The sequence below is a fragment of the Mesoplodon densirostris genome, chromosome 4 (assembly GCF_025265405.1).
Source record: "Mesoplodon densirostris isolate mMesDen1 chromosome 4, mMesDen1 primary haplotype, whole genome shotgun sequence".
Lineage (NCBI taxonomy): Eukaryota > Metazoa > Chordata > Mammalia > Artiodactyla > Ziphiidae > Mesoplodon > Mesoplodon densirostris.
Window position 1 is genome coordinate 39123965 of NC_082664.1, and position 23489 is coordinate 39147453.

The window sequence follows — 23489 nt, forward strand, 5'->3', positions numbered from 1 at the left end:
TCTCCCTTTCTCTTCAAGGGCCCTGTCAATTCTGAAGTATCCACTCCAATGCATGGACTCTCATGAGCCCTTATGAACTCTAAGCCCCGGGACATCTGATTCTTTCCTTTCTCCACTTCTCCTGGAATTTCTCTTTAAAAAAAAAAAAAATCTACGATCAGTATAAACTTAAGACAAAGTATAACTTAACAAGCATACATATTGAACCTCTGAGCATAAATGGAATTTTCAAAGTTAATAATAAATTTAAAGTAGAAAATGATGATTCTATCAAAAGCCTGGTTCTGTTATATTGCTAACTATATTTACTTTTTAAAAAACTGTTGCTTTTTTTCAACTATGTATCTTTTCTTTGAGTTTGGCCTGTTTGGAAAAGAACAGAAGGTGAGAAAGAATATCATCTATTCTCCTAAAGGGTAGGACTGTGATACTGTCATTTTTATGTCCCTTAATTCACAAAGTAAACATTTTACTTTAACATTTAAAACACTGAGCTTTAAGTAACTGAGCATTGTCTCTGGCTTGCGCAAACCTAGCAGCACAGTCAAGAGGTAAAGACCATGACAGCTTCACTATCCTTTTTCCCATACAGGGGCAATGGCCCCGTGGCTATAATAATTCTGTGACATTGAGAAGCTACATCTATCACTTATAACCTGCCAACATTGGGACAGTGTCATACATACTCTAGAGGATATATTTCTTTCTTCTCTAAAGCATTCCAACATGAAGTAGTAAAAAACAATTCTAAGCATAAGCAAACATCCATCACTTTTAGAGACAAAACCGAATGGCAGATCAGGTTAATCTCAGAGGCTGCCTCTTTCTCTTAGCATATTGTTTAAAATGTTATGCACTTGAGACTCAGCCAGCCCTGCCTACCTCCCAGGCCTCACCTCTGTCCTTCTCCCCTCCTCCTCCCCCTATGCAGTGGCCTTATTCCAGTTTCTGACTCCGCATGCTTTTTCCCCCCACAAGAGGAAACTCTACTTTCTCTGCCAAGAGTGCTCCTGACACCCAGCTCTGAGCTCTGTTATCTCCAATCCATGCTGCTGGTCTCAGGTCAAGTGTTGTTTCTTTAGAGAAGCTCTCTGAACTTCAGAGAACTACAGTTCAAGCCAGCCTCCTTTATTATAGATTATCATGGAAACGTGTTCCTTCCTTTAGTTGCTGTAATTAGCCTCTCATCAGTTAATTAGTGGATTAATGTATGTCTCCTCCTCTAGACCAGAAGCTCTATGAGAATAGAGACCACGTCTATTTTCACTCACCGATGAACCCTAACTGCCCGTTCAAGAAATTTTTACTGAATGGATGTATAGATAAATTCACATTAGAAAAAATAGATAAATAAGAGAATTTCATTTAGTCTTCGATTGCCAAGATTAACAATTTGTGGTTTATAAAGTAGAGTTGGAAAGAAATTGAGGACCCATCAATCTAGCAGCTGTGGACCAGAAATCTGTTAGGAATGACAGGAACAGGGCTTGGTTGGGCTTAATGAGAGTAGAGAAGGTTTGAAACACGCATGAGAACTGGAGTCAAACAGCATACTGGCATATTAAACCTCAATGAACAACCCACATAACACACTCAATAAAACTGTGAGGTAGACCACCAAGCATCAGGCTGGGCAGAGGCACCTGGCTCTAGTCCCAGTTCTGCTAGAATGAGAACTTGGCTGATTAACATCTTCTGACATTAATTCCCTAACCTGAAACACAGGGTTAGGATAGAAATTTTCTAAGGTTTCTCAGCCTAAGATTTCAGGACTTTGGAGCACGTTCTCAAATGCATGCTGCTTGTAGATGTTAATACCATGTATACCATGTAAGTCACTTGTCCTGTAAAGAAATAAATCTTGGATTGAGAAAAATACCTCTAGAGTAAGAAACAAGATTTGCATCCTGGACAGAAGAGCAAAAGTAATACACTTGGAAGACAGAGTTGACACAAGGCCCAACTACATGTTCCATTACAAAATTTTTTTTACTGACTTACTAGGATAACCAACACCAGAAATAAACATCATTTACTCCAGGCCTGAAAACTCTTTCCTCCTTTTCATTCTAGTACTGACTTCCCTGAGTTTCTGGTCGCTCACCCACAGCTGGACGCCTTGCATGTTTTGTATCTGTGATCATCCACCTTCCAGGATTTCTCTATGGGTGCCTTCTTAAATATTGAAATTATAAATGCTCAGAAAATGTTGAAAAGAACAAAAAATGATTCAGACATACTAAATTATACCTAATGACAAGGAAATTAAAGAGGTAATTATAGACAAACTTTTTTTTTTTTTAAGAGCAATTATGTCATGTAGGTTGACATTTGGGAAGGAGTGGGCAAAAAAGATCATTCAATACAGGTTAAGCCGTAATGTTGCTTTATGAATTTTTAGAAAAATAATAAATGAAGAATGCATCAGTTTCCCTGTGTTTCCTTTTTATCATTTCCTTTTATGGACACCTCGAATCTTAAGAGATTAGTTAGTCCTCATTTTTTATCATATCCTAATTTGTTACTTCACTTAACCTATATAGGAAGGGGGAAATGGAAGGCCGTTTTGCCTTTTCATATTTAAAAATTTTAGAAATTCATCTCTGTAAAATTATCCAGTATGATCTTGGATCATAAGCACCCACACCCTTCAGACTGCATTTTGTAACTTCTTTTGTCTCTAAGTCTGCGTTAATATTCTTGATATTAAAGAAAAATTCAGCCAAAGGTCCGGATCTAAAATATCTCCTAAATTTCATCTAAAATGAAATTCTTGGCAATGGATTCAAACATATACATGCTAAAATGGCAATTTTTGAAAAGTGCAATCACACTTTCAGCAACTCTAAGACCAAGTGCAATTTATTAAAGAAATAATAAAATTAAATAAAACTTCCTAAAATTTTTTCTGGAGATGATTTTACATAATCTGATAAAAGCCCTTCTAGGCTCCAAAAAGGCACATGAAATGAGCATTAATTAGATATTTAATTGGTATTAGATTTTAAACTGTGACAACTGTATTCTCACTTCTAGCTGAATGACTAGCACAAAAGAGGTCTCAATAAATGTTTTTAATGAATTAAATGGTTATTTTCACTGTCACAATAGTTTTTGATTAATCAAATTTATAATTCTGTAAATTGTGCTTTTACGTGCTCTATGTATTCATTATATAGAGACTCTTGCTTAAGTAATTTACACCTGCGTCTTATATTTGTCACTTTGTATTATATTTATCTATGCTTATTTTGATCTCTTATACCAGTTGTAGTTCAACTTTCAAACTGCTCTTGTATAGAGAACAAACTTGTAGTTACCAGTGGGGAGAAGTTAGGGGGAAGGAATAGGGGATTAACAAACTATTAGGTATAAAATAAGCTACAAGGATATATTGTACAACATGGGGGGTATAGCCAATATTTTATAATATCTATAAATGGAGTATAACCTTTAAAAATTGTGAATCGCTATATTGTACATCTGCAATTTATATAATATGGTACAGTAACTATACTTCAATTTTAAAAAACTTAAAAAATAAAAAAATTTAATAAAATGAAAATTAAAAAAAATTTTTTTAACTGCTCTTGATCTTGGTCTAACGTTACATAGAATAAAGTAAATACAGTCAGTACTTAGCGTAGAGAAAATAAGAAGCACAGATTCAAGAAAAAAGATTCATGTTACAAAAGAGGGGAAAAAAAGATAGAATGTCATTAGAAATTAAAACTAGATTCCTCTAGGCCAGACCTGCAAAAATTATTTGAAGACTTAAGTCCCTCCATCTGCTCTAAAAAAAATCATTCTAATGAAGTATCATAAATTATCAATAACTCATCATTCAAGATTAAGTGAAATCTTAATAAATAAAAAAATCTTATTGGGTTATGATCTTTATATAGTTTTCAATATACTCTATTGAATTTGGAGGTTTCACAGCCAAAATTGGTCTGAGAAGCTAATCTTAAAGTTATTAAGCAAATCCCTTTAGCAATGTCATGAAGTAGGATAGAAAGTACTCAGGTATTTTTCCTTTTTTACTTATTTACTGCTCTTTATATACCATTAAGAAAGTTTTTTTTACACGTACAGCTTCAAGAGTTTCACCACAGGGCCCTAAATCCTTTAAGATATATTTCCTTAGCTCTATCTAACACTGCTTGTGGGATTTAGAAGTCTTTTCCTATGGCCAGAGAGGTGTTCCGTTGGCATTTAACCTTGTTTTACACATTTCTAGAAAACCCTATCTGGTTCCTCTAATCCTCCATGATTTCTGCTCTAGGAAGACAACAGAAGTGCAGGCTCTCTTCATTCCTGTGTATCATGTATTCCATAAAAAGCCGATGAGGACCCACACCTGAATGGTCTACCTTTGCTACTGTCCCACTGGACCCTGGATTGTGAGAGGTTGACTAACAGGTAGGCTCTTTCAAATGTAGCTTACTGGGTGGCTCTTTGTGCCTTTCCCATTTCAATCTCTAACCTATGAGAAAGCACTTTAAGAGCTACAGGAAAATGTACCCATTTGGATGTTTAGAATGAAAACAAAACAACATTCTTTCTTCTCCACAGGGACAATCAGGAGGCTGAATGTTGATATTCTCACACCACATGATCTGACAACATTTCAAAATACATTTGCAGTACAGGGTTCACATAAGAAGAAAGGCCCCTAGCCTTTCAGATGGTCTCTGATTTCATTATGAAATCAACCGAAAAAAAAAAGACCCTAAAAAATAGGGCTGTTGGATTTTTTTCCTAAGAAATGTGGGTAGAGCACATTTTCTATTGCCTTTTCCAATTTGCCTTTGAGCTCCTGATCCAGGAAACAGTATCTGATTACATATCAGAGAGAATAATAAACCTAAATTGATGACTTACATTTCTAGCAGATGAACAGTAATATTTCACTGCTGAAATCCTGGACAGTTTTCTAAGGGCTCTTTTGACAAGTGGGCATCATAAATAGCCAGCAGATGGAGGGTTTAATTATGAAATCAGAAGGCTTGATTCACAACCCTCTTTTCAGAGTCCAACAACACCTCTTCATTCGCAGACACGATGTCTTAGAGATGTAATCACAAGCACTTACCTTATTTATTTCCCAGTCTTCCTCCAACTTTTCCACTGCAGCTGAGTCCTCAGTGGACTCCTGTACATCAGAAGTGACCTGCTCCTCTCTGCCTGGCAGAGGAAACTTTTCTCTCTTTTCTGTTGAGCATTTTGATTTGAGAATGCTGTTGAGACAATTTTCCATCTCCTGCTTAGCAGATTCAAGTCTGTTTTCCAAATCTTTTTGTTTACACTTAAGTGATTTTATATCATCTTTAATAATCTTCTGTCCCCCTGAAGATGTATTTTGCTTGATGGATTTTGCTAAAGATAAAATCTTCTCTAATGTGCCATCTTGTAAATGGAGACTATTCTCTAGTTCCTGTGAGTGGAGAAAAGATTGTCACAAAAGTATCACTGTTCAATTGTCACAAGAGTTAATTGACTTTTGTAAATCATAGCGTGTTCTGCTTCACTAGTGGAAAGTATATAAAACTTATCAACCCATATCACAAAGAAGGAACTTTGGGCAAAATTTAAACCAATGTAGCAGCCCAGATCAAATTCTCTAACAGATTTTATAAGATGCTAGAAATGTGTAAGAAGTAACAAAGAAAATTTTCACAACCAGTTCCTGGAACGTAGGAAATGGTCAACACATATTTGTTGAGTACATATTTTGTTCAAGATACTACATAATATACAAGTAATACTAAAATCAAACACAATCAAAACACTAAATAATAAGTGCCTACTTTGTGCAAGGTCCTAAAAAGAATAAAAGAATCATTTAGAGTGTGCCTGCATGAATCTAGTGCTAATATTTAAAATTCAGAGCAAAGTTTAAATCAATCTATCGAATGCAATATCTTAAATATATTAGAAACTCAATCAATATTTACTAAATGCATGAATGGATGAGGCTAATTTGAGACCTCTACATGCAAAAGGAATTTGATAAACTATAGCAGCTACTGATGTTACTACTGAAATAGAATAAGCCTTAAAGTTACTAGGTGAACTATATAGTATTTATTAGTCACTGTTCTAATGGACTATACAATAAATATTCATTCATTCATCTAACAAACAGCAAGTATTATGATAGGTTTTGAAATTACATAGATGAGTAAAACACAGTCCCTTCACAATCCTATAGTCTAGTGAGAAAGACAAAGAAATAAACAGATAATTGTAACAGAATATGGAAAGGTGTATGCTAACAAATATGTACAGGTCATCGAAACATTTTAGCTGGAAGAAGGGAGTTCCAGATTGCATTTTGGATAGACCCGAGGTGGCCATGGGATAGCTGCACTGGAGAGGGTGATACTGCAGGCAGGGAGCCCATTCAGATGTCTAACGCAGGGATCTGTGAGATGAGGATCTGCTCTAATGAAGCAGTAATGGGGGTAACAGTGGAGGGACAAATTGTTGAGATAATCCAGAGATGAAAGAGACAGCACTTGATGTCTGTCTAGACTGGGGAGTCTGGGAAAGGATATCCAGGTTTCTGACCCGGCAGCCTAGAGAGATGGTGTAGATATCCACAGAGTCAGAGAAGAAGAAGCAGGCTCATTGGTAGGGAGCCGGGGTATAGAGAAAGGGAAGGAGATGATGAGTTATTTTCTGGACATGCTGAACCACAAATAACTATGAGGCACCCAAGGAGAGATGTCTAGTGGGGTCAGAAGACCCATGTTGTAGACCCACTCTGTCATTTAACCTGGGTGACCTTGTAAGTTCCTCGCCTCTCCGGAGCTCAGCTCATCATGTATAAAATGAGGAGTCTTGGGACTTCCCTGGTGGTGCAGTGGTTAAGATTTCACGCTCCCAATGCAGGGGGCTGGAGTTCGATCCCTGGTCAGGGAACTAGATCCCACACGCATGCCACAACTAAGAGTTTCCATGCCACAATTAAGGAGCTGGTGAGCCGCAACTAAGGAGCCCGTGAGCCACAACTAAGGAGCCCACCTGCCGCAACTAAGACCCAGTACAACCAAATAAATATATAAATATTTTTAAAAAGATGTGTTTTAAAAAAAAATGAGGAGTCTGAACTTGATGGTTTCTGAGATTCCTTCTAGCTATAGCAGAAGGCTATATTTTAATTTTTCAACAGGAGCCTGAGCTCCTCAGAGTGAGGCTCGTGTCTTGCACTTTTCTCAGTATCCAAGGCACCCAAACAGTGCCTTGGACATGATGAGCCCTCAACATTTGTCAAATTATCACTGTTAAAAGGGAGGTAGCCTTGTCACAATGTCAAGCTGTTCTGGAGGGGAAATCTTGCTTGATTCCCAGGTTCCTAAAAAGAAGAGATAAGAAATTCCCAAGCTCATGCCAGCAGGGCTGCCCTGAGACTCACCCCATGCAATCTCCAGTCAAATAACTGTGAAAGAAGCAGCTAAGAAAATGCTTTACTCTGTTTTCTTCTAGAGGACGCCAATTGGGCCTGTTTATGTTGGCCGTGCAAACAGTGAGCATCCAAGGAATGTGTTTTGAGAATGTGGGTAAAGAGCTGCAATCCTTACTGTATAAGGAGAGGGGTTGAAGTGAGGCTGAGAATTTTAAAAGCCCTACATCTGCAGAGACCTCTAAGGTAGTCCATGAGTATGAAAATTAATAAGGTGAAAATTATACAACTCCCATCCACCCATGATGAAGAATGCAAAATTGAATCATTTCCCCCTAGGTCTTATTGCATTCGTTATATCCTTTGAATACCCAGTATCTCCTGGAATCACTGTGCTGTCTCTAAAACAAAGATCTCCAGGAGCTATAGACTGCTCATGGGTGGAATTGTCTCTGAGGGTCCAGAGCACAGAGTACTGTTCAACTCAAATTATAAATGGATTTGCTCACTAAAGAGCACTTCCACTTTTTATGACTGGTCAGGACTTTATCCAATAGTCATCTGAATAGCATTTTCAGCATTTGAATTTTTTCTTTTTTTATTTCTTTTCTTTCACCATTTGAATTTTTGATCAAAGACCCTCATTTGTCAAGTTGTAATTAATACTGATTTTTTTAAATGTCTATCATGTCTGGACATTGTTTAATACCTGCAGTTTCTGCAGTTTTTCCTCAACTGCTATTTGATCCACAGGCTTATCAGAAAAACTGACAAATTCCTTGGAGATATAGTCCAATGCAGTATTTAGGTCTGTGATGCAAACCTGGTATGAGTCGTGTTCTTGAACATGGCCTTCCAATTTTTGCACAGAATCCTAAAAATAAAACATTGACAATGCATGCATTAGGTCCCTGAATTATCCCACTCAGAAAATAATTAAATGGTTCATAAACACTTGTTTTATGAGGTTTCATCTTGAAAAAGGAATATGGCCATAAATCATCCAGAGTTCTTAAGTAAAGTTTTTAGCGTTGAGATATTTGTTTCCCCCATGTTTCTATGCCTTCATTCCACTCCCGAAAACAATTTGTCAAGAGGTTTACAAAATGAAATGACTATAAATTATATCATCAAATCACAAACACCCATAACAAAGCAGTTCCCTTAATTATCTTTCTTACTACAAGCAAGTACCCACTCTTGGAAATGAGACTATGTGAAATCAACCTAACCTCAGATTCCTTTCCTAAGACTCAAACTCCAAAATTGTGTGTTAGGAAAAAGTAATCCTAACTCAAGAGCAAAACCACCTTCAGTTTCTCTCCCTGGAATAAGAAAATAAGGTGACTACACCTGATCAGAAAAGAACAGCAATTATTAAACTAAATAACTTACAGCCAAGTGGGTATAAGCAAGATTATACCCACACAACTCCTGCTATCTGTATAAGCAAGATTTCTTATCCAGGTAATCCTTATATTGAATCTGGCTTTCAGTATGCAAAGAATTATAAACAATTCTCTTAAGAGAATAATATGCCTCATGACAAGATGACATTTTACCTCTTAATTCTTTTATTGCAGATCATGTGGAAAGACTCAAGGGAGAACCCTGATAAGGTTTATACAGAATAATGGACATAACTATTATAATAGATGATAGATGGATGGATATGTGAATGGATGGACGGATGAATGCAAGCATAGATGAATGGATGGATAGATGGATGCTGCATGGACAACTTTGACACTGTTACCTACATAAAGATGCCTAAACATATCTTAATCCTTCCAACCCCTTATGAGGGGAACTTTGATGACAGGAAACAACACTATTATCAAATAATACACACTGGATTTCTCTAGCAAAACTGACCAAATTGATTGCTCCATCTTGAGTAGTTAGTATTTGTATCTAAAATTGATAAAATTTTTAAAACTTTTGATTTGCCAAAAGAACAAAACAATGGTCCTATATACAAATATTACATAATTATGCATAATTAAGACAATCATTTAAAATTTTATTTTGACCATTTCACCTGTAGTTGCTGAAGAAGACTTTCATGTAGATGCTTTATTTCCAGCCACGGCTCTTCACTAAAGTTGGGATTTTTAGTGCATTCTAAGAGGTAATTTCCTTGAGATTTTAACTCCTCTAGTAAGGATGTCAAATCTTGTGCTTTCTGGAGGAATTTCTTATAAATTTTTAATTGAGCTTTCTTCTCCTGCAAACCATGTTGCAGAGCAAAGCCCACTTCTTGTTTCTTTTTTAGTTCTGTGAGCATTAATCTCAGATCCTCTTTACTTTGCAAATACTTCTCTCCTTCCAGCAGAAGCTTTTCTTGATGGCTAAATTTAACAAAGTATTTTACAAATGAAATCATACATCAAAATCTTATAATACAACATGCATTATTATAAAAAGCATTAAAATAACACTACTGTACATTACTCCCAGGAACTTCTTTGGCATTCTAACATTCTAAATAGCACTAAGTTTAGCTCAGAAATCAAGATTAAAATGAGTTGTAGTATTACTTTTAAAAAGTATTGTTTTTTTGTCACATAATTTGATCTGAGAACAAATATTTAATAATTTAGATTTCAAACTATTCCAGTTTTTATTGTTTAAATATAATTATAATATTCCATGTTTTTCTTTTTCATAAAAGTAAAATAAATAAGCATTCAGTATACTGGTCAACTAACTAGTTTATGCTTTCTATAGCTTAAATTTGTTTTGATCTGTTTTTCTTAGAAAAATATAAAATTTACATTTCCACCAAATATTAAATGTATCATTTAAGACATGATATGAATTAAGAATTTTCACCAGAATTATGCCCATTACATTCAGACAACATTTATCAATGTTTACACATTTAAGAATCTCTTAGCATATATATTTAAAAGCATAAATTATCCTGCAGTAAACCAGGAAGATACTGAGGTTGTCTGGGGAAAGGGGGTTTTGGTACAGAAGGGGAGTGTTGAAGGTGGAATGAGGTAGACAATGTTAATTTGTTACCAAGGGCCCCACGGGTTGATGCACCAGCCAAAGTAAACACTGCCACCAAGTTATGACAGCATGTTTCATATCTGATGCAGAGGACTATTCTTCTTCGCTTCTGCCTCAACATTGTGATTGCCCCTGATATTACTTACTTTCTCTCCAACAGATATATTATATCCACATCCAGAAGGCAGACAAAACATACTTGTTATGGCTTCATTGTGCAATGAAAAACCATGAAAGTGGTGAAGGCATGCCCTTTACCTTAGATATGTGTTGGCTAAGTGGAGTGTGTTGTCCCACTGGTTTTTGATATCAGAAAGGGTCTTTGGAGCCATCGGAGCCTTGCTGCTCTCAGCCTGACTCACGACGGTCTGTATTTTAGCGTCCCCTTCAGGCTTTAGTAAAATGATTTCCTAAATCAAATAAAAAAGATCTTAAAATCTCATTCATACCACTCAGGGATATTTCATATGATATGTTTTTATTTATAAACATTATTCAGAGATTCTAACTGCAGAGTAGATTTCAAAATTACCCTTTCATTTTTATATATTCCCCAAATACAAAGACATCCTTCACGTTGTATAGAACTGGTTCTCTTTAAGCATTTGTCACATTGATCTGATTGCATTCCTACTCTTCTCTTGATTCTCAATTGCCCTCAAAGAAATTATATGCCAAAAAATCCCTGGCAAATTCTCCTTCCAATCTGTACCATTATTTATAAATAAAGAGTTAGGGTAACAACCTGAATAAGACACTTCTATACACCCAAGATTGGGTTTATGGCTTCCCACAGGAAAATGCAGAGTCCCTCAAACCAACTGCTGTTTCTCCACCACAACGTAATTAATTCTCATTCCCTGCAATTTTATTTTCCTCCAAACAATCAAGTTCCTCCCTTCTTGGAAACACTACTCCAGATTCACCTTCCCTGGAAAACCTTTCAGATATAACCCCAAATGATTCTGATTACTTCAGTATGCCAAACTAACCCTTACGGCTTGACTGCATCATCCTCTGCACTCGGTATCTGATAAATTAAGAACCACACAACCCGCTCAGTATCTAATATCCTTTAGGAACTACACACATCCACTCTGAAGACGAGTTCCTCTCCAGCCCTCACCTTGACATTGCCGATGCCTCTGATGTACTGACATACATTCTTTTAACATCCTAGCAAATTTCCACCTGCTGCAGCTCTAATTTATAGTTTTAATTTCATTTCTCCTGCACTCAGTGAAGATGGACAATAACTGGACATTGCTCCCACAAAGAGAGGATATACTTTCTCCCTTCTATATGCATTAAAATAATTTTAGATCCATCATAGCCCTTCTCTTTTGCAAGCTCAGTCATCTGAATTCCTTCAACCAATCTGCAGTGATCCTATTTTCCATTAAAAAACAAATCTTTGCCGTTTTCCTCTAAATCTTTTCAAAATTAGAGTTCACTCTGACCTCTGAAAGTTACTTTCCACAGTTATACCTTTATTTTTTGGATTCTTTCCTCAAGTGGCATTTTGCCTTCAGATGAATTCAAAACCATCAGGGACTCTTTAATCCCTGTTATCCAACGAATTACATCATGTGCAAGATCATTAAAGCTCTGGTCCTTGGCAGGAGGTAACTTATCCTCTTCATCAATTTCACATAACTGTCCCAATAAGGTCTGGTGTCTATTGATCAAATGTGTTGATTCCGTTACTATTTCTTCTTCCTCAATAATCCCATATTCCTTCACAGAGTTGTTCAACTGGGCCATAGATTCGAATTGTTCCCTGTAAATTCCAAATATCACTGAAAGTTTATAGGAGCCACGACACCACTTGAGAAACCATATTCCCCAGAAATACATTTCATGCAAGATCAGCTATACCTCTTTCTAGCTAGAGCTTGGCAAAATAGCTCAGTTTCCTCTCTTGTTCCTTCCATTTCTTTCCATTTCTCTTCTTGATTAGTCAACCACTTACTCAGGTTTCTGTGGTCATCCTGGAGTCTAAAACAATATCACACACATTGGAATATAAAATCAGTAAAAACTGCTTATCTTTTTTTTTTTTTTTTTTTTTTGCAGTATGCGGGCCTCTCACTGCTGTGGCCTCCCCCGTTGGGGAGCACAGGCTCCGGACGCGCAGGCTCAGCGGCCATGGCTCACAGGCCCAGCCGCTCCGCGGCATATGGGATCCTCCCAGACCGGGGCACGAACCCGTATCCCCTGCATCGGCAGGCGGACTCTCAACCACTTGCGCCACCAGGGAGGCCCAAAAACTGCTTATCTGAAGAGAAGGTTGGCACAAATCTTGTGAGCCAACCAGGTTTTTTACTAAATTTTTTTGGTTTCTTTCTTGGTTTCTTTAGAGAAAATTTAATTTGTAACATTAAAATCTGAATGATAATAACATGTATTATAGTGGAATTCTAATGAGCCGTACATATACATCATAAAGAACATGAAACAAACAAACAAACAGAAAATATTTTTGGACTCTTCCCTGAACCTTGGCCATAATTTGAGGAACTCTCTAAACTTCTATATTCCTAGAGCCAAACTTGGGTTTGAAACTACATATTTTATTTTTGAAATTTGTGTGTACGTGTATCCCACTGCTAGCTGTACTGAGGCAGAGTACGTATGAAGATATCATTAGCAAACATGCTATTAGACATCATCTTTATTTCCTACCTCAGTAGCTGCTGCAAGCACTCATCAAGCTCCTTTGCTCGTGCCTGGCATATGGACTCCATTTTTTCTAATTCAATTCCTTGACTTACGATCCAACTGTTAAGCTTCTTAACAGGTGCTTTGGGAAGATGCTTTTTCACATGATTCAGTACAGTTCCCACCTGCTGTATTTCACTGCCTCTTCCTTCAAGAGTCAAGAAATCCTTAAGAAAGACAGAAAGTCAATTATATCCTATGGGCAAGTCTCAGTATGGTCCCTGCCACCCCAGTGACACTTTCCCAAGATGGTACATAGACATGCCATCTTCATAACATCCTATATAAAAGAAGTTGCCATGGAGAGGTGGCTAAGTGCAATAGCAAATGATCAAAAGACAATTTATATTGGTTCTAGAATGTGTGTGTACATTTGCATTTGCATCTGACTTTCTGGGAATCACATCAAGCAAAATGATGCCACCATGTGGGTCAGTGGGAAAGCCACATTTTCCTATCCTGGCTCTGCTCAGCTTCTCCTAAATACTTGCTCCTTTCTGGCAATCAGTATGTAAAACTACACAGCGTATTCTCTATTTAACTTTGTCCAAATCAGAATTTTATTTCAATGTTTGTGTTTCAAGGTTTGAGCATCAATTGTTGAGATCCATGCAATGGGCAAAGTTTTAAAAAAACTTAAAAAAAAAAGTTGGAACTATAATTTAAAAGCAGAAGAAAGGTGATTTTGTCAATAAAGAATAGTAGCATCAAAGCAAGGAATTAAACCGGGAACATTTAATGCCACTGATAAGTCTGAGAGTATAAGTTATCACCAAAGCCTAAAGTACCTGATAATCTACCATAAAGTGATCAAGAATTAAAGGTGCCATACGCATCTGAAATGCCCACATTATTGCCTTTTATTTCAGGCTATCTTCCTCCCCACTTCCATCAGTTCAACTACAATTTTTAAAAGAAATATGGCTGGGAAAAAAACTTTTTAAAAAGTCAAGCAATCTCGTATAGAAAGTAAAGGGGTTTCAAAGTCCAAATTAGGTAAAGTCTTTTTTTAAAATCAAATATGATTTTAACACAACTGAATTCACCAGCAAACATTAAGTTAAACAGCATCTTAGAATAGCTGTGAAAACAGAACCTTTTAAAGTCACTTACACCTTTACCCAGTAAACACCCAACTTTTTGGGTTGGCCAAAAAGTTAGTTCGGGTTTTCATAGATGTTACGGAAAATCCCGAACGAACTTTTTGGCCAACCCAGTATTTGGGGAAAGGCCAGGTTTTTTTGGAAATACTATCTCTATGTAGGGAAATTACTAAGTCAAAATAATTACTGTCCTATCTATTTATATATAGTTCTATCTCCAGCATTTTAATTTTGATAAATTTTGATTGAAATTTAAACGTGTCTTCTTACAGAAAGTTTTTGTAGTTTTTGTTCCACGCTCTTTTTTGTTTCTGATGGTTCAAAACACTCCTTAAGGTCCACTTTAACGTTGCCAAACCAGTCATTAAAGTTCTTGCACTGATCTGCAGGAAAAAAACAAAAGAAGCTATATTCATTCAAGGAAGACGTCACAAACTTTGTTAAAGTAAAATATTTTGAAACTTGCTTCCCATGCCATGGGTATGAGTCACTGTAAAGTGATAATAAACTAAAATCTAATTTTGAGGGTTAATGGAGCCGACGTGATAACTGTGGCATATTTTCTACACCAAACCTCCTTTCCAAGCCTACAGGACACCCAGAGACACCTGCAGGGGCAGCCTGCTCCCAGGCATGTCCCCAGACTCGGACAACAGGGAGCAGGTCAAACACGAGGACCCTTGTGACTCTCCTTCACAAGAAAAAGATCAGGTGCTTGAACAAAAGAGATGTTATTTACTATAGGCGTAGATCAATGAGTGTTTGCTCCTAAAAGATTTATCTGAATATTATTTCCTTAAATAGAGTGTGTGCAGCCATCTCTAAGTGAAGCTTAGATTAATTAGCCTTTGTGCTTACAGTACTTATTCATACCTCAAGATTCCCAGAGGCACAGTAAGAGAAACATTGCACTCACCATTCAGTAACTTAGAGAAGTGATCTTGCAAAACACTTTTTTTGGTATTAAATAAACCACTGACACTTTCATATTGCTTTTTTAATTCAGAGAGTTCAGGAGTCAGACAACCTATTTGATTCTCAAGTAATATCATACTGTGTTTCTGCTGTAGAATTTGCTGTTGAATCTCCTAAATATATAAACAAACAGACAACACTGAAGTCTTAAAAATGGGCTCAATCTACACAAAACATATTAGGTATCCATTGTTTCTATAGAAATCTAGATGATTTTTTATTGGGTAGACCTGCTTTCTCTTAGCTAGTAAATGTATAATGCAATGCAATTTAGTATCAAATAATGACTGTCTACAAAGCAATTCAAAGGTGAAACAGTTAAATATACACAAACTGTTTTTCTGAGTTTTTCCCCCAGACTTTCATTTTTTTATACTAACTATTTTTATAATAATTATTAACCTCAAGAGGACAAGACCATCAGAAACAAGTGTGAAAATAAATCTGAACCACAGAAGAGAAGTAGCTGGGAAGTACCTCTAGTTTAGTAAAGATCTCCAAGCTGTCAGAAGGAGACAGGGCATTTAAGAGGGACTCAGTCATTCCAATCTGGGTCTTAGCCTGGTCGAGATCCTCCCTTAACTCAGCTGTGCTGCCACCGAGTGCACTGCAGTTGGATTCTCCCGTTAAACGCATTTTCACTTGTTCTATCTTGTTCAAAATAGAGGACTCCATGACCTGAAATCATGAAACATATGACGTACTGTAATGGACTTGATTTAACTAGATTATAAGACAACTTCACTGCTGGAGAATGAGTTGAAACTTCGTTTCATTTCAACGTGAAATAACTTCTCTCTTTCTGATTCTTCCTTGTTCTACATCACTGATACAATTCAAACATTGCCTTTAAAGAAAAACAGTAAAGTGAAAAAAACTGAAATTGACATTCTTATTTTTTTCTAAGAGACTAAGTGAATCTTCCCCTTAAAACAAGTTTTATTTAGCATACCAGCTGAGGTGCTATCTCATGGTGCTTATTGGAAAACATATAGAAAAAAAATTAAATAGCCAGCATTTATTAAGTGTTTATTACGTACACATCATGGTAAGCACTTTATATACAAAATACAGGCTTAAGAAGGATAAGTAACTTGACCAAGATCAGAAAGTTGGCTGACAGCAGAGCCAGGCCCTCTCCCAGAAAGTCTGACTCCAGAGCTTATATTCAGGCACTTTGCACTTTGATTTAAATAAAAGTCTAACAAATCTCTTCACACAATAGAAAATCACACTTGGGGCAATCTCCCTGTTACTCCATCTAGCAACTAATAAGCTTGGAATCTCTTGAGCCATATTCTCCTTCCTATGCCCAAGACACTTATGAGGAAACCCTTGTTACTTTACATGGAAGCAAGGTAACATCTCCCCCTCTGCACAAGAGGCCTGTGAAATAAATGAAATGAGAATAAGACATTGCAAAAAATTATTCATTCTAAAATGGGACAAATATAATAAACTATGCTGGCTTTTAAAAATTTGGTTGGACATGACTAAAGATGAATCAAGTAATGATCCTAATTTTATTTTAGGTTTAAGTTTTAGAATTCTGGTTTATGAGCATTACTTTAGAGGATATAGAGAATCTTTAATTGCAACTTTAAAATAAAAATTTTCTTACCTGTAATTCAAGAGGTATTTCACTGCTTTGAAGCAGGAACTGTATCTTAGCCACTCTTTTAGAAAATTCTGAAGGTTTTTGTTCATGGACTTGTAACTCTTCCTAAAACACACAATGTTAATGGAAAATATCTTTTTATTTTATACCTTATTTTCTGGTACCCCTGATTGCTATTGAAAATATATAGAAACTAAAAGAGCCTTTGAATTTCCCCTAATCACTTGATTTTTGATACAGTCCTGGGAGTTGCAAAACTAAGTGTCTTCATGGATCAGGCATATGTTATAACTGAGTGAAACCCTCTAGCAATAAAACGAGAGGGGCCAGGCTTGCACCGCAGCAGAATGCAGTGCCTGCCTAAAGGCATAACATCTCATAGCTCTGTACATATAAACATACACATAAACATATAAAGCCAACACACACACACACACACACACACACACACACACCATGTTGGCAGAATTTGGCCCACACGGTAGCCGTTATAATCCTTAACTTCAAATTTTTAAATAACCTGTATCTCAAGACAAATTTAAGGGATACTTAGTGATAATTCATTTCACTTAGAAAATCAAAATCTTACTTCACAACTGTCATAATATACCCAGGAAACTCACAAATCTCCACACATTTTGAAAGTCTTTTTCCAAAAGTATAAAAATGGATATGTGAATTTAAAAGTGAATAAAGTGACCAAAATTAGAGGAAAAAAAAATGAGACTTGAGACATTAGACGTGACATACTGCAAAGCCATCATGCACACATACATACATTTTAATATTACACTGAACCACATATAACTGCCAGACTTAACTGTTTTTTGACATACAAAGATTGTAATTTTATATGGTCCAAACTAATAATATGCAAACAACCAGCAATAGAAAGAATTCTTTTTAGAGTTAAAAGAGATAACTTTAAAAATATTTTAACTTTAAAAATATTTTCTATTATTTTTTTCTTTTCCATTATGGTTTATTACAGGATACAGAATATAGTTCCCTATGCTATATAATACGACCTTGTTGTTTATCCATTCTATATATAACAATTTATATCTGCTAGTCCCAAACTCCCAATCCATCCCTCCCCCGCCCCCTCTCCCTCTTGGCAACCACAAGTCTGTTCTCTTTGTTTGTGAGTCTGTTTCTGTTTTGTAGATAAGTTCATTTGTGTCATATTTTAGATTCCACATATCAGTGATATCACATGGTATTTGTCTTTCTCTTTCTGACTTACTTCACTTAGTATGATTATCTCTAGGTCCATCCATGTAGCTGCAAATGGTATTATTTCATTACAAGAGATAAGTTTAATTCTTTCTAAATGGCAAAACCTGAGATCACTGTTTTAAAAAACTAGCCTCGGGGCTTCCCTGGTGGCGCAGTGGTTGAGAGTCCGCCTGCCGATGCAGGGGATACGGGTTCGTGCCCCGGTCCGGGAGGATCCCGCATGCCGCAGAGCGGCTGGGTCCGTGGGCCGTGGCCGCTGGGCCTGCGCGTCTGGAGCCTGTGCTCCGCAGCGGGAGAGGCTGCGGCAGTGAGAGGCGCACGTACCGCAAAAAAAAAAACACTAGACTCTTTTGAAGCTCTATAAAGATTTTGATATTCAGCCTTGTGTTTTTTTCTAATCTTTTTACTTTACTTGAAGTATAGTTGATTTACAGTGTTGTGTTCGTTTCAGGTATACAGCACAGATTAATAATACCTGCTAACATCTTCCTGGATACCACAAAGAAAACGATGGAATTCAGGTCTCACTCAAGGAATAATGAAAGAAATAAAAGATTTCTTTGTGATTACTCTACCCCTCTTCAAGAAAGCAGACTTGATATTAAAATGTCAACTGTCTACAAAAAGAACAAATATTTTATTTCTGCTTAATTAACCTTCAGCTTTTCTCTTTCCTCTTCGGTCAGTGGATGTAATTCCATTTTTTGAAGGATCTTTTCAGTCCACTCATCAATCCCATTTTTTAAGTTAAAAAGCTTGTCCCATAAAGCTAGAGCTCGACCAAGATTTTCATAGTAGTCTTCTGTCTTCTCATTTATCTACCATAATTAAAAAATAAAAGTAACACATTTAGTGGTGAAAAGCATAAGAACCATTGTTTCAGTCAAACACAACTTTAAAATAAAATTTTAGATTATCTTTACTCGCTAAATAATTTGCTTTATTCATCAACAAAAAATTCGCTTTAACATACCGTGTAGTTCTTTCTTCTACAAAAAAAAAAAAAGACTTAGCTGGTTTGCTGCAGTTTATATGCAATTGAAAGCAATAGTTTTCCTCTTTTCTAAACCACAATAATAAAAGATGCTTTTAAAAACCCAGAGCAGGGACTTCCCTTGTGGTGCAGCAGTTAAGAATCTGCCTGCCAATGCAGGGGACACAGGTTCGATCCCTGGTCCAGGAAGATCCCACATAAAGAGAAGCAACTAAGCCCTTGCGCCACAACTACTGAGTCTGCGCTCTAGAGCCTGTGAGCCACAACTACTGAGCCCATTGCCACAACTACTGAAGCCTGCATGCCCTAGAACCCGCATGCTGCAACTACTGAGCCCACGCGCTACAACTGAAGCCTGCGTGCCTAGAGCCCATGCTCCACAACAAGAGAAGCCACTGCTATGAGAAGCCCACACACTGCAATGAAGAGTAGCCCCCACTCGCCGCAACTAGAGAAAGCCCGTGCACAGCAACGAAGACCCAACACAGACCAAAAAAAAAATTTTTTTTTAATTTAAATATCAAAAACCCAGATCAAAATATAGCACATATTCTTAATTTATAATTCATAAAAATATCATTACTACTCAACCAAAAATTATTTTTAAAATATTAAATAAATATAATGTTGAACATCAACTGGCTGCATGGATGGATAATATATTAACTAGTTTATTTCAAATAAGTTGAGTATGCACTTGCATACCTAAAAGAGTGTAGACTCATTTGTTAATACATTAGTACCTAACTCTGGGCATAAAGCTAAATCCCAAGTCATAAACTTTATATTATTTGAACATTTTTTATAATGAGCACTTTTGAATTTTGTAATTGATGAAAACTTTAAAGATACAAAAGAAAAGATCAATTTGTTATTAAATAGAATTTCTAGTCAATTAAATTCTCACTTACATCAAGCCACCTATCCAGAATAATGTTAGCCTCTTTCTCAAAAGGAGGCTCTTCAAAGTTTCTCATTTTATTTAGATGAAATTGTAGATTTTTGCAGATCTGGTTAATCTTGTCTACAACTTCTAAATGTTCATTAAATTCTTCTTTAACAACTTCAATCTGTAAAAATGATATGAAACATGTTTTGATATATTGATACAGACAAATATAAGACTTACTGTCCCACTTTCTCAATGAAAAGTTTTTAGAATCCTAACCATCTGGTTTATTAATAATCCTACACCCAAATTCCTTGTCCCACTCTGCATGATGAAATATTTATAATGACCTAAAACCATCTTTCTAGTGCATGTGAAATAATATTCTACCAAAAAAAGGCACCTCTATTCAATCGTATAAAAAAATGACAGTTCCTAGACTCCTCAAATAGGAATCATCTTTGTCATTTTGTAGAACCTAAGTGCTCATCTGAATAAAACAGACAGAACTCTAAAACGTCTTTAATGTGACTTCTAGTTTAATCTTTCATGATTGTAACTTCCATGTCATTTCTAACATGGAAGGTGTAATACTATTTTACCAAAAGGCCAATGATCTTAAACTATAAAATAAAATTTGTTTCGAGTAATGCAATCTTAATGTTTCCACTCAATTTACTAATCTTATACAAGCATTTTTAATGATTGTATAAAATTTGAAAATAGTGATTTCTCATAAATAAAAAACTAAAAATTATATACCCACAAGGGACTTCCATTTCTGGGAATATGCAGTAGACATAATTTTCCCATTAAGCACAACTAAAAACCCTGGACATCATATACAAAACAGACTTAAGAAGACTGAAAAGTGAGGAGTTCAAGGAGGGAGAATGGCTGGGGGCACCAGCTCCTGAAGACAGCCTGGTGGTGAGCTCCCTGAATTTTCTTTTTCCTTTGGATATCCCAGACTGTGTGCTGGAGAAGTCAGAAGCTGGTAAGATCCACAGACACAGACCAGGAAAAGCCTGCTCTCTTCAGCCCAAGAACCAGGGATAGGACAACCTACCAAGACAGAAAACTTTTAGGAAATAATCACTCACTGGAGCAAAATACCATAGGAAACACTGTGGCCCAACGCCCACCTGTGCCAGCAAAGGTCAAGTGTAGAGTCTAGACAGCCACCATTTCCAGGCTGTAACAGGAGCCCCACTCTCCCCCAACCAGGGAAAAGAAGGCTGAGTAGAGCTGGGACTTTCATTCCCGCAGGGCAGTAACAAGTGCACACACTCTCACACACACACACACACACACACACATCCATGATGTCAGGGGAGGCTACCTAGGGAGCTGTAAGGAGGAGCCAGGGAGGTGTCAGTAGAGACCTTGTCGGGAAGCAGAATGCCCACCCCCAACCAGCAGTAACAAGGAACCCTCTGTCTCAGGTGTCTTTATTTGCAGACAACACGATTATCTATGTCAGAGAGCCCAAGGAATCTACAAAAACACCCTAGAACTGATATGTGGGTTCAGAAAGGTCACAGGATACAAGATAAACATAAAAATCGATTTCACTTCTCCATATTAACAATGAATACATGGACACAAATTTTTAATATTATACCATTCACAGTTACTCAAAAAATCGAATACTTAAGTGTAAATCTAACAAAATGTGCACAGGAACTATACGCTGAAAACTATAAAATACTGATTAAAGAAATCAAAGAAGATCTAAATAAATGCAGAGACATACTAAGTTCATGGATCAGAAGACAACATAGTACAAATGTCAATTCTCCCAAAATTGATGTACAGGTTTAATGCAATTATTATCAAACCCAGCAATACTTCTTAAGATATAGACAGGATCATTCTAAAATTTATATGGAATAATAAAGGAACTATAATAGCTAAAATATTTGAAAAAAGAAAAATAAAGTGGGAAGAATCAGTCTACTTGATTTTAAAACATCATATAAGTACAGTAATAAAGATTACATCAACTGGCAGAGGGACAGACACACAGATCAATAGATCAAAGTGAACCCAGACAAATACACCCAACTGAGTTCTGAGGAGGAATGGGAGCCTTTTCAACTTATGGTGCTGGAGCAACTGGACATCTATAGACAGAAACGTAAACCTTGATCCAAGTCTCACACCTTACACAAAAACTAATTATAAATGGATGATGGACTTAAATGTAAACCATAACACTATAAAACTTTGAGGAAAAAAACTGGAGAAAATCTACAGGATCTTGTGCTAGGCAAAGAGTTCTTAGACTTTGATCCATGAAAGGAAAAATTGATAAACTGGATTTTACCAAAATTTAAATCTTTTGCTCTGCAAAAGACCCATTAAGGAGATGAAAAACAAGCTACAGTTTGGGAGAAAATATTTGCAAACCACATATCTGACAAATGACTACTGTGTAGAATATATTAAAAACTCTCAAAACTCGACAGTAAAAAAAACCAAACAATCTACTTAGAAAATAAGCAAAAGATATAAGAGATATTTCAGCAAAGATGACATACAGATGGCAAATAAACACAAGAAAAAATGATCAATACCATTAGTAATTAGGAAAATGCCAATGAAAACCACAAAGTGATACCACTATATATCTATCAGAATGACTAAAACAAAAAGTAGAGGCAATATCTAATGCTGGCAAGGATATACAGAAACTGGATCACTCATACATTACTGGTGAGAATGTAAAATGGTACAGCAACTCTGGAAAACAGTTTGAAAGTTTCTTTAAAAATGAAATACATATGGGCCTCCCTGGTGGCGCAGTGGTTGAGAGTCCGCCTGCCGATGCAGGGGATGCGGGTTCGTGCCCCGGTCTGGGAGGATCCCATGTGCCGCGGAGCGGCTGGGCCCGTGAGCCATGGCCGCTGAGCCTGCGCGTCCGGAGCCTGTGCTCCGCAACGGGAGAGGCCACAACAGTGAGAGGCCCGCATACCGCAAAAAAAAAAAAAAAAATGAAATACATAATTAACATACAACCCACCAGCTGTACTCCAGAGCAATGAACCCTGAGAAATAAAAACTTATGGTCACAAAAAAAGCCTATACAAATGTTTATAGCAACTTTATGCATAATAGCCCAAAACTAGAAACTACCCAGATGTTCTTCAGAGGTGACAGTGAAACAAGCTGTGGTACATCCATACCATGGAATCCTACTCAGCAAGAAAAGGGTACAAACTATTGATGCATGCAAGAATCTGAACGAATCTCCAGAGAATTATGCTGAGTAAAAATAACCAATCCCAAAAGGTTACATACTGTATGATTTCATTTATATGAGATGTTTGAAATGACAAAATTATAGAAATGGAGAACATATTAGTGGTTGTGAGGGCGTGGAAGCAAGAGGGAAGTGGTAGGGCTATCCGAGGACAGAACCAGGGATAGTCTGGTGATGGAAATGTTCCTCCGCTTGACTGTATGATTGTCTGTAACCTGACTGCAATATTGCACTACAGTTTTACAAGATATTTCCA

General features: G+C 36.6%; 1 protein-coding gene across 1 annotated transcript in view; it reads right to left on the reverse strand.

Moving 5' to 3' along the window:
- SYNE2 (spectrin repeat containing nuclear envelope protein 2) overlaps positions 1-23489 on the reverse strand; it is a 345609-nt gene that overhangs the window by 158307 nt on the left and 163813 nt on the right. Inside the window, exons 33-45 of the mRNA XM_060096039.1 lie at positions 19991-20149; positions 18742-18903; positions 16850-16951; positions 15706-15906; positions 15170-15341; positions 14524-14636; positions 13115-13317; positions 12308-12427; positions 11918-12209; positions 10688-10839; positions 9450-9759; positions 8118-8282; positions 5096-5437 (exon numbers count right to left, since the gene is read on the reverse strand). Of these exons, the coding sequence (XP_059952022.1) occupies positions 5096-5437; positions 8118-8282; positions 9450-9759; positions 10688-10839; positions 11918-12209; positions 12308-12427; positions 13115-13317; positions 14524-14636; positions 15170-15341; positions 15706-15906; positions 16850-16951; positions 18742-18903; positions 19991-20149 (2493 nt within the window). The remainder of the gene's footprint in view (positions 1-5095; positions 5438-8117; positions 8283-9449; positions 9760-10687; positions 10840-11917; positions 12210-12307; positions 12428-13114; positions 13318-14523; positions 14637-15169; positions 15342-15705; positions 15907-16849; positions 16952-18741; positions 18904-19990; positions 20150-23489) is intronic.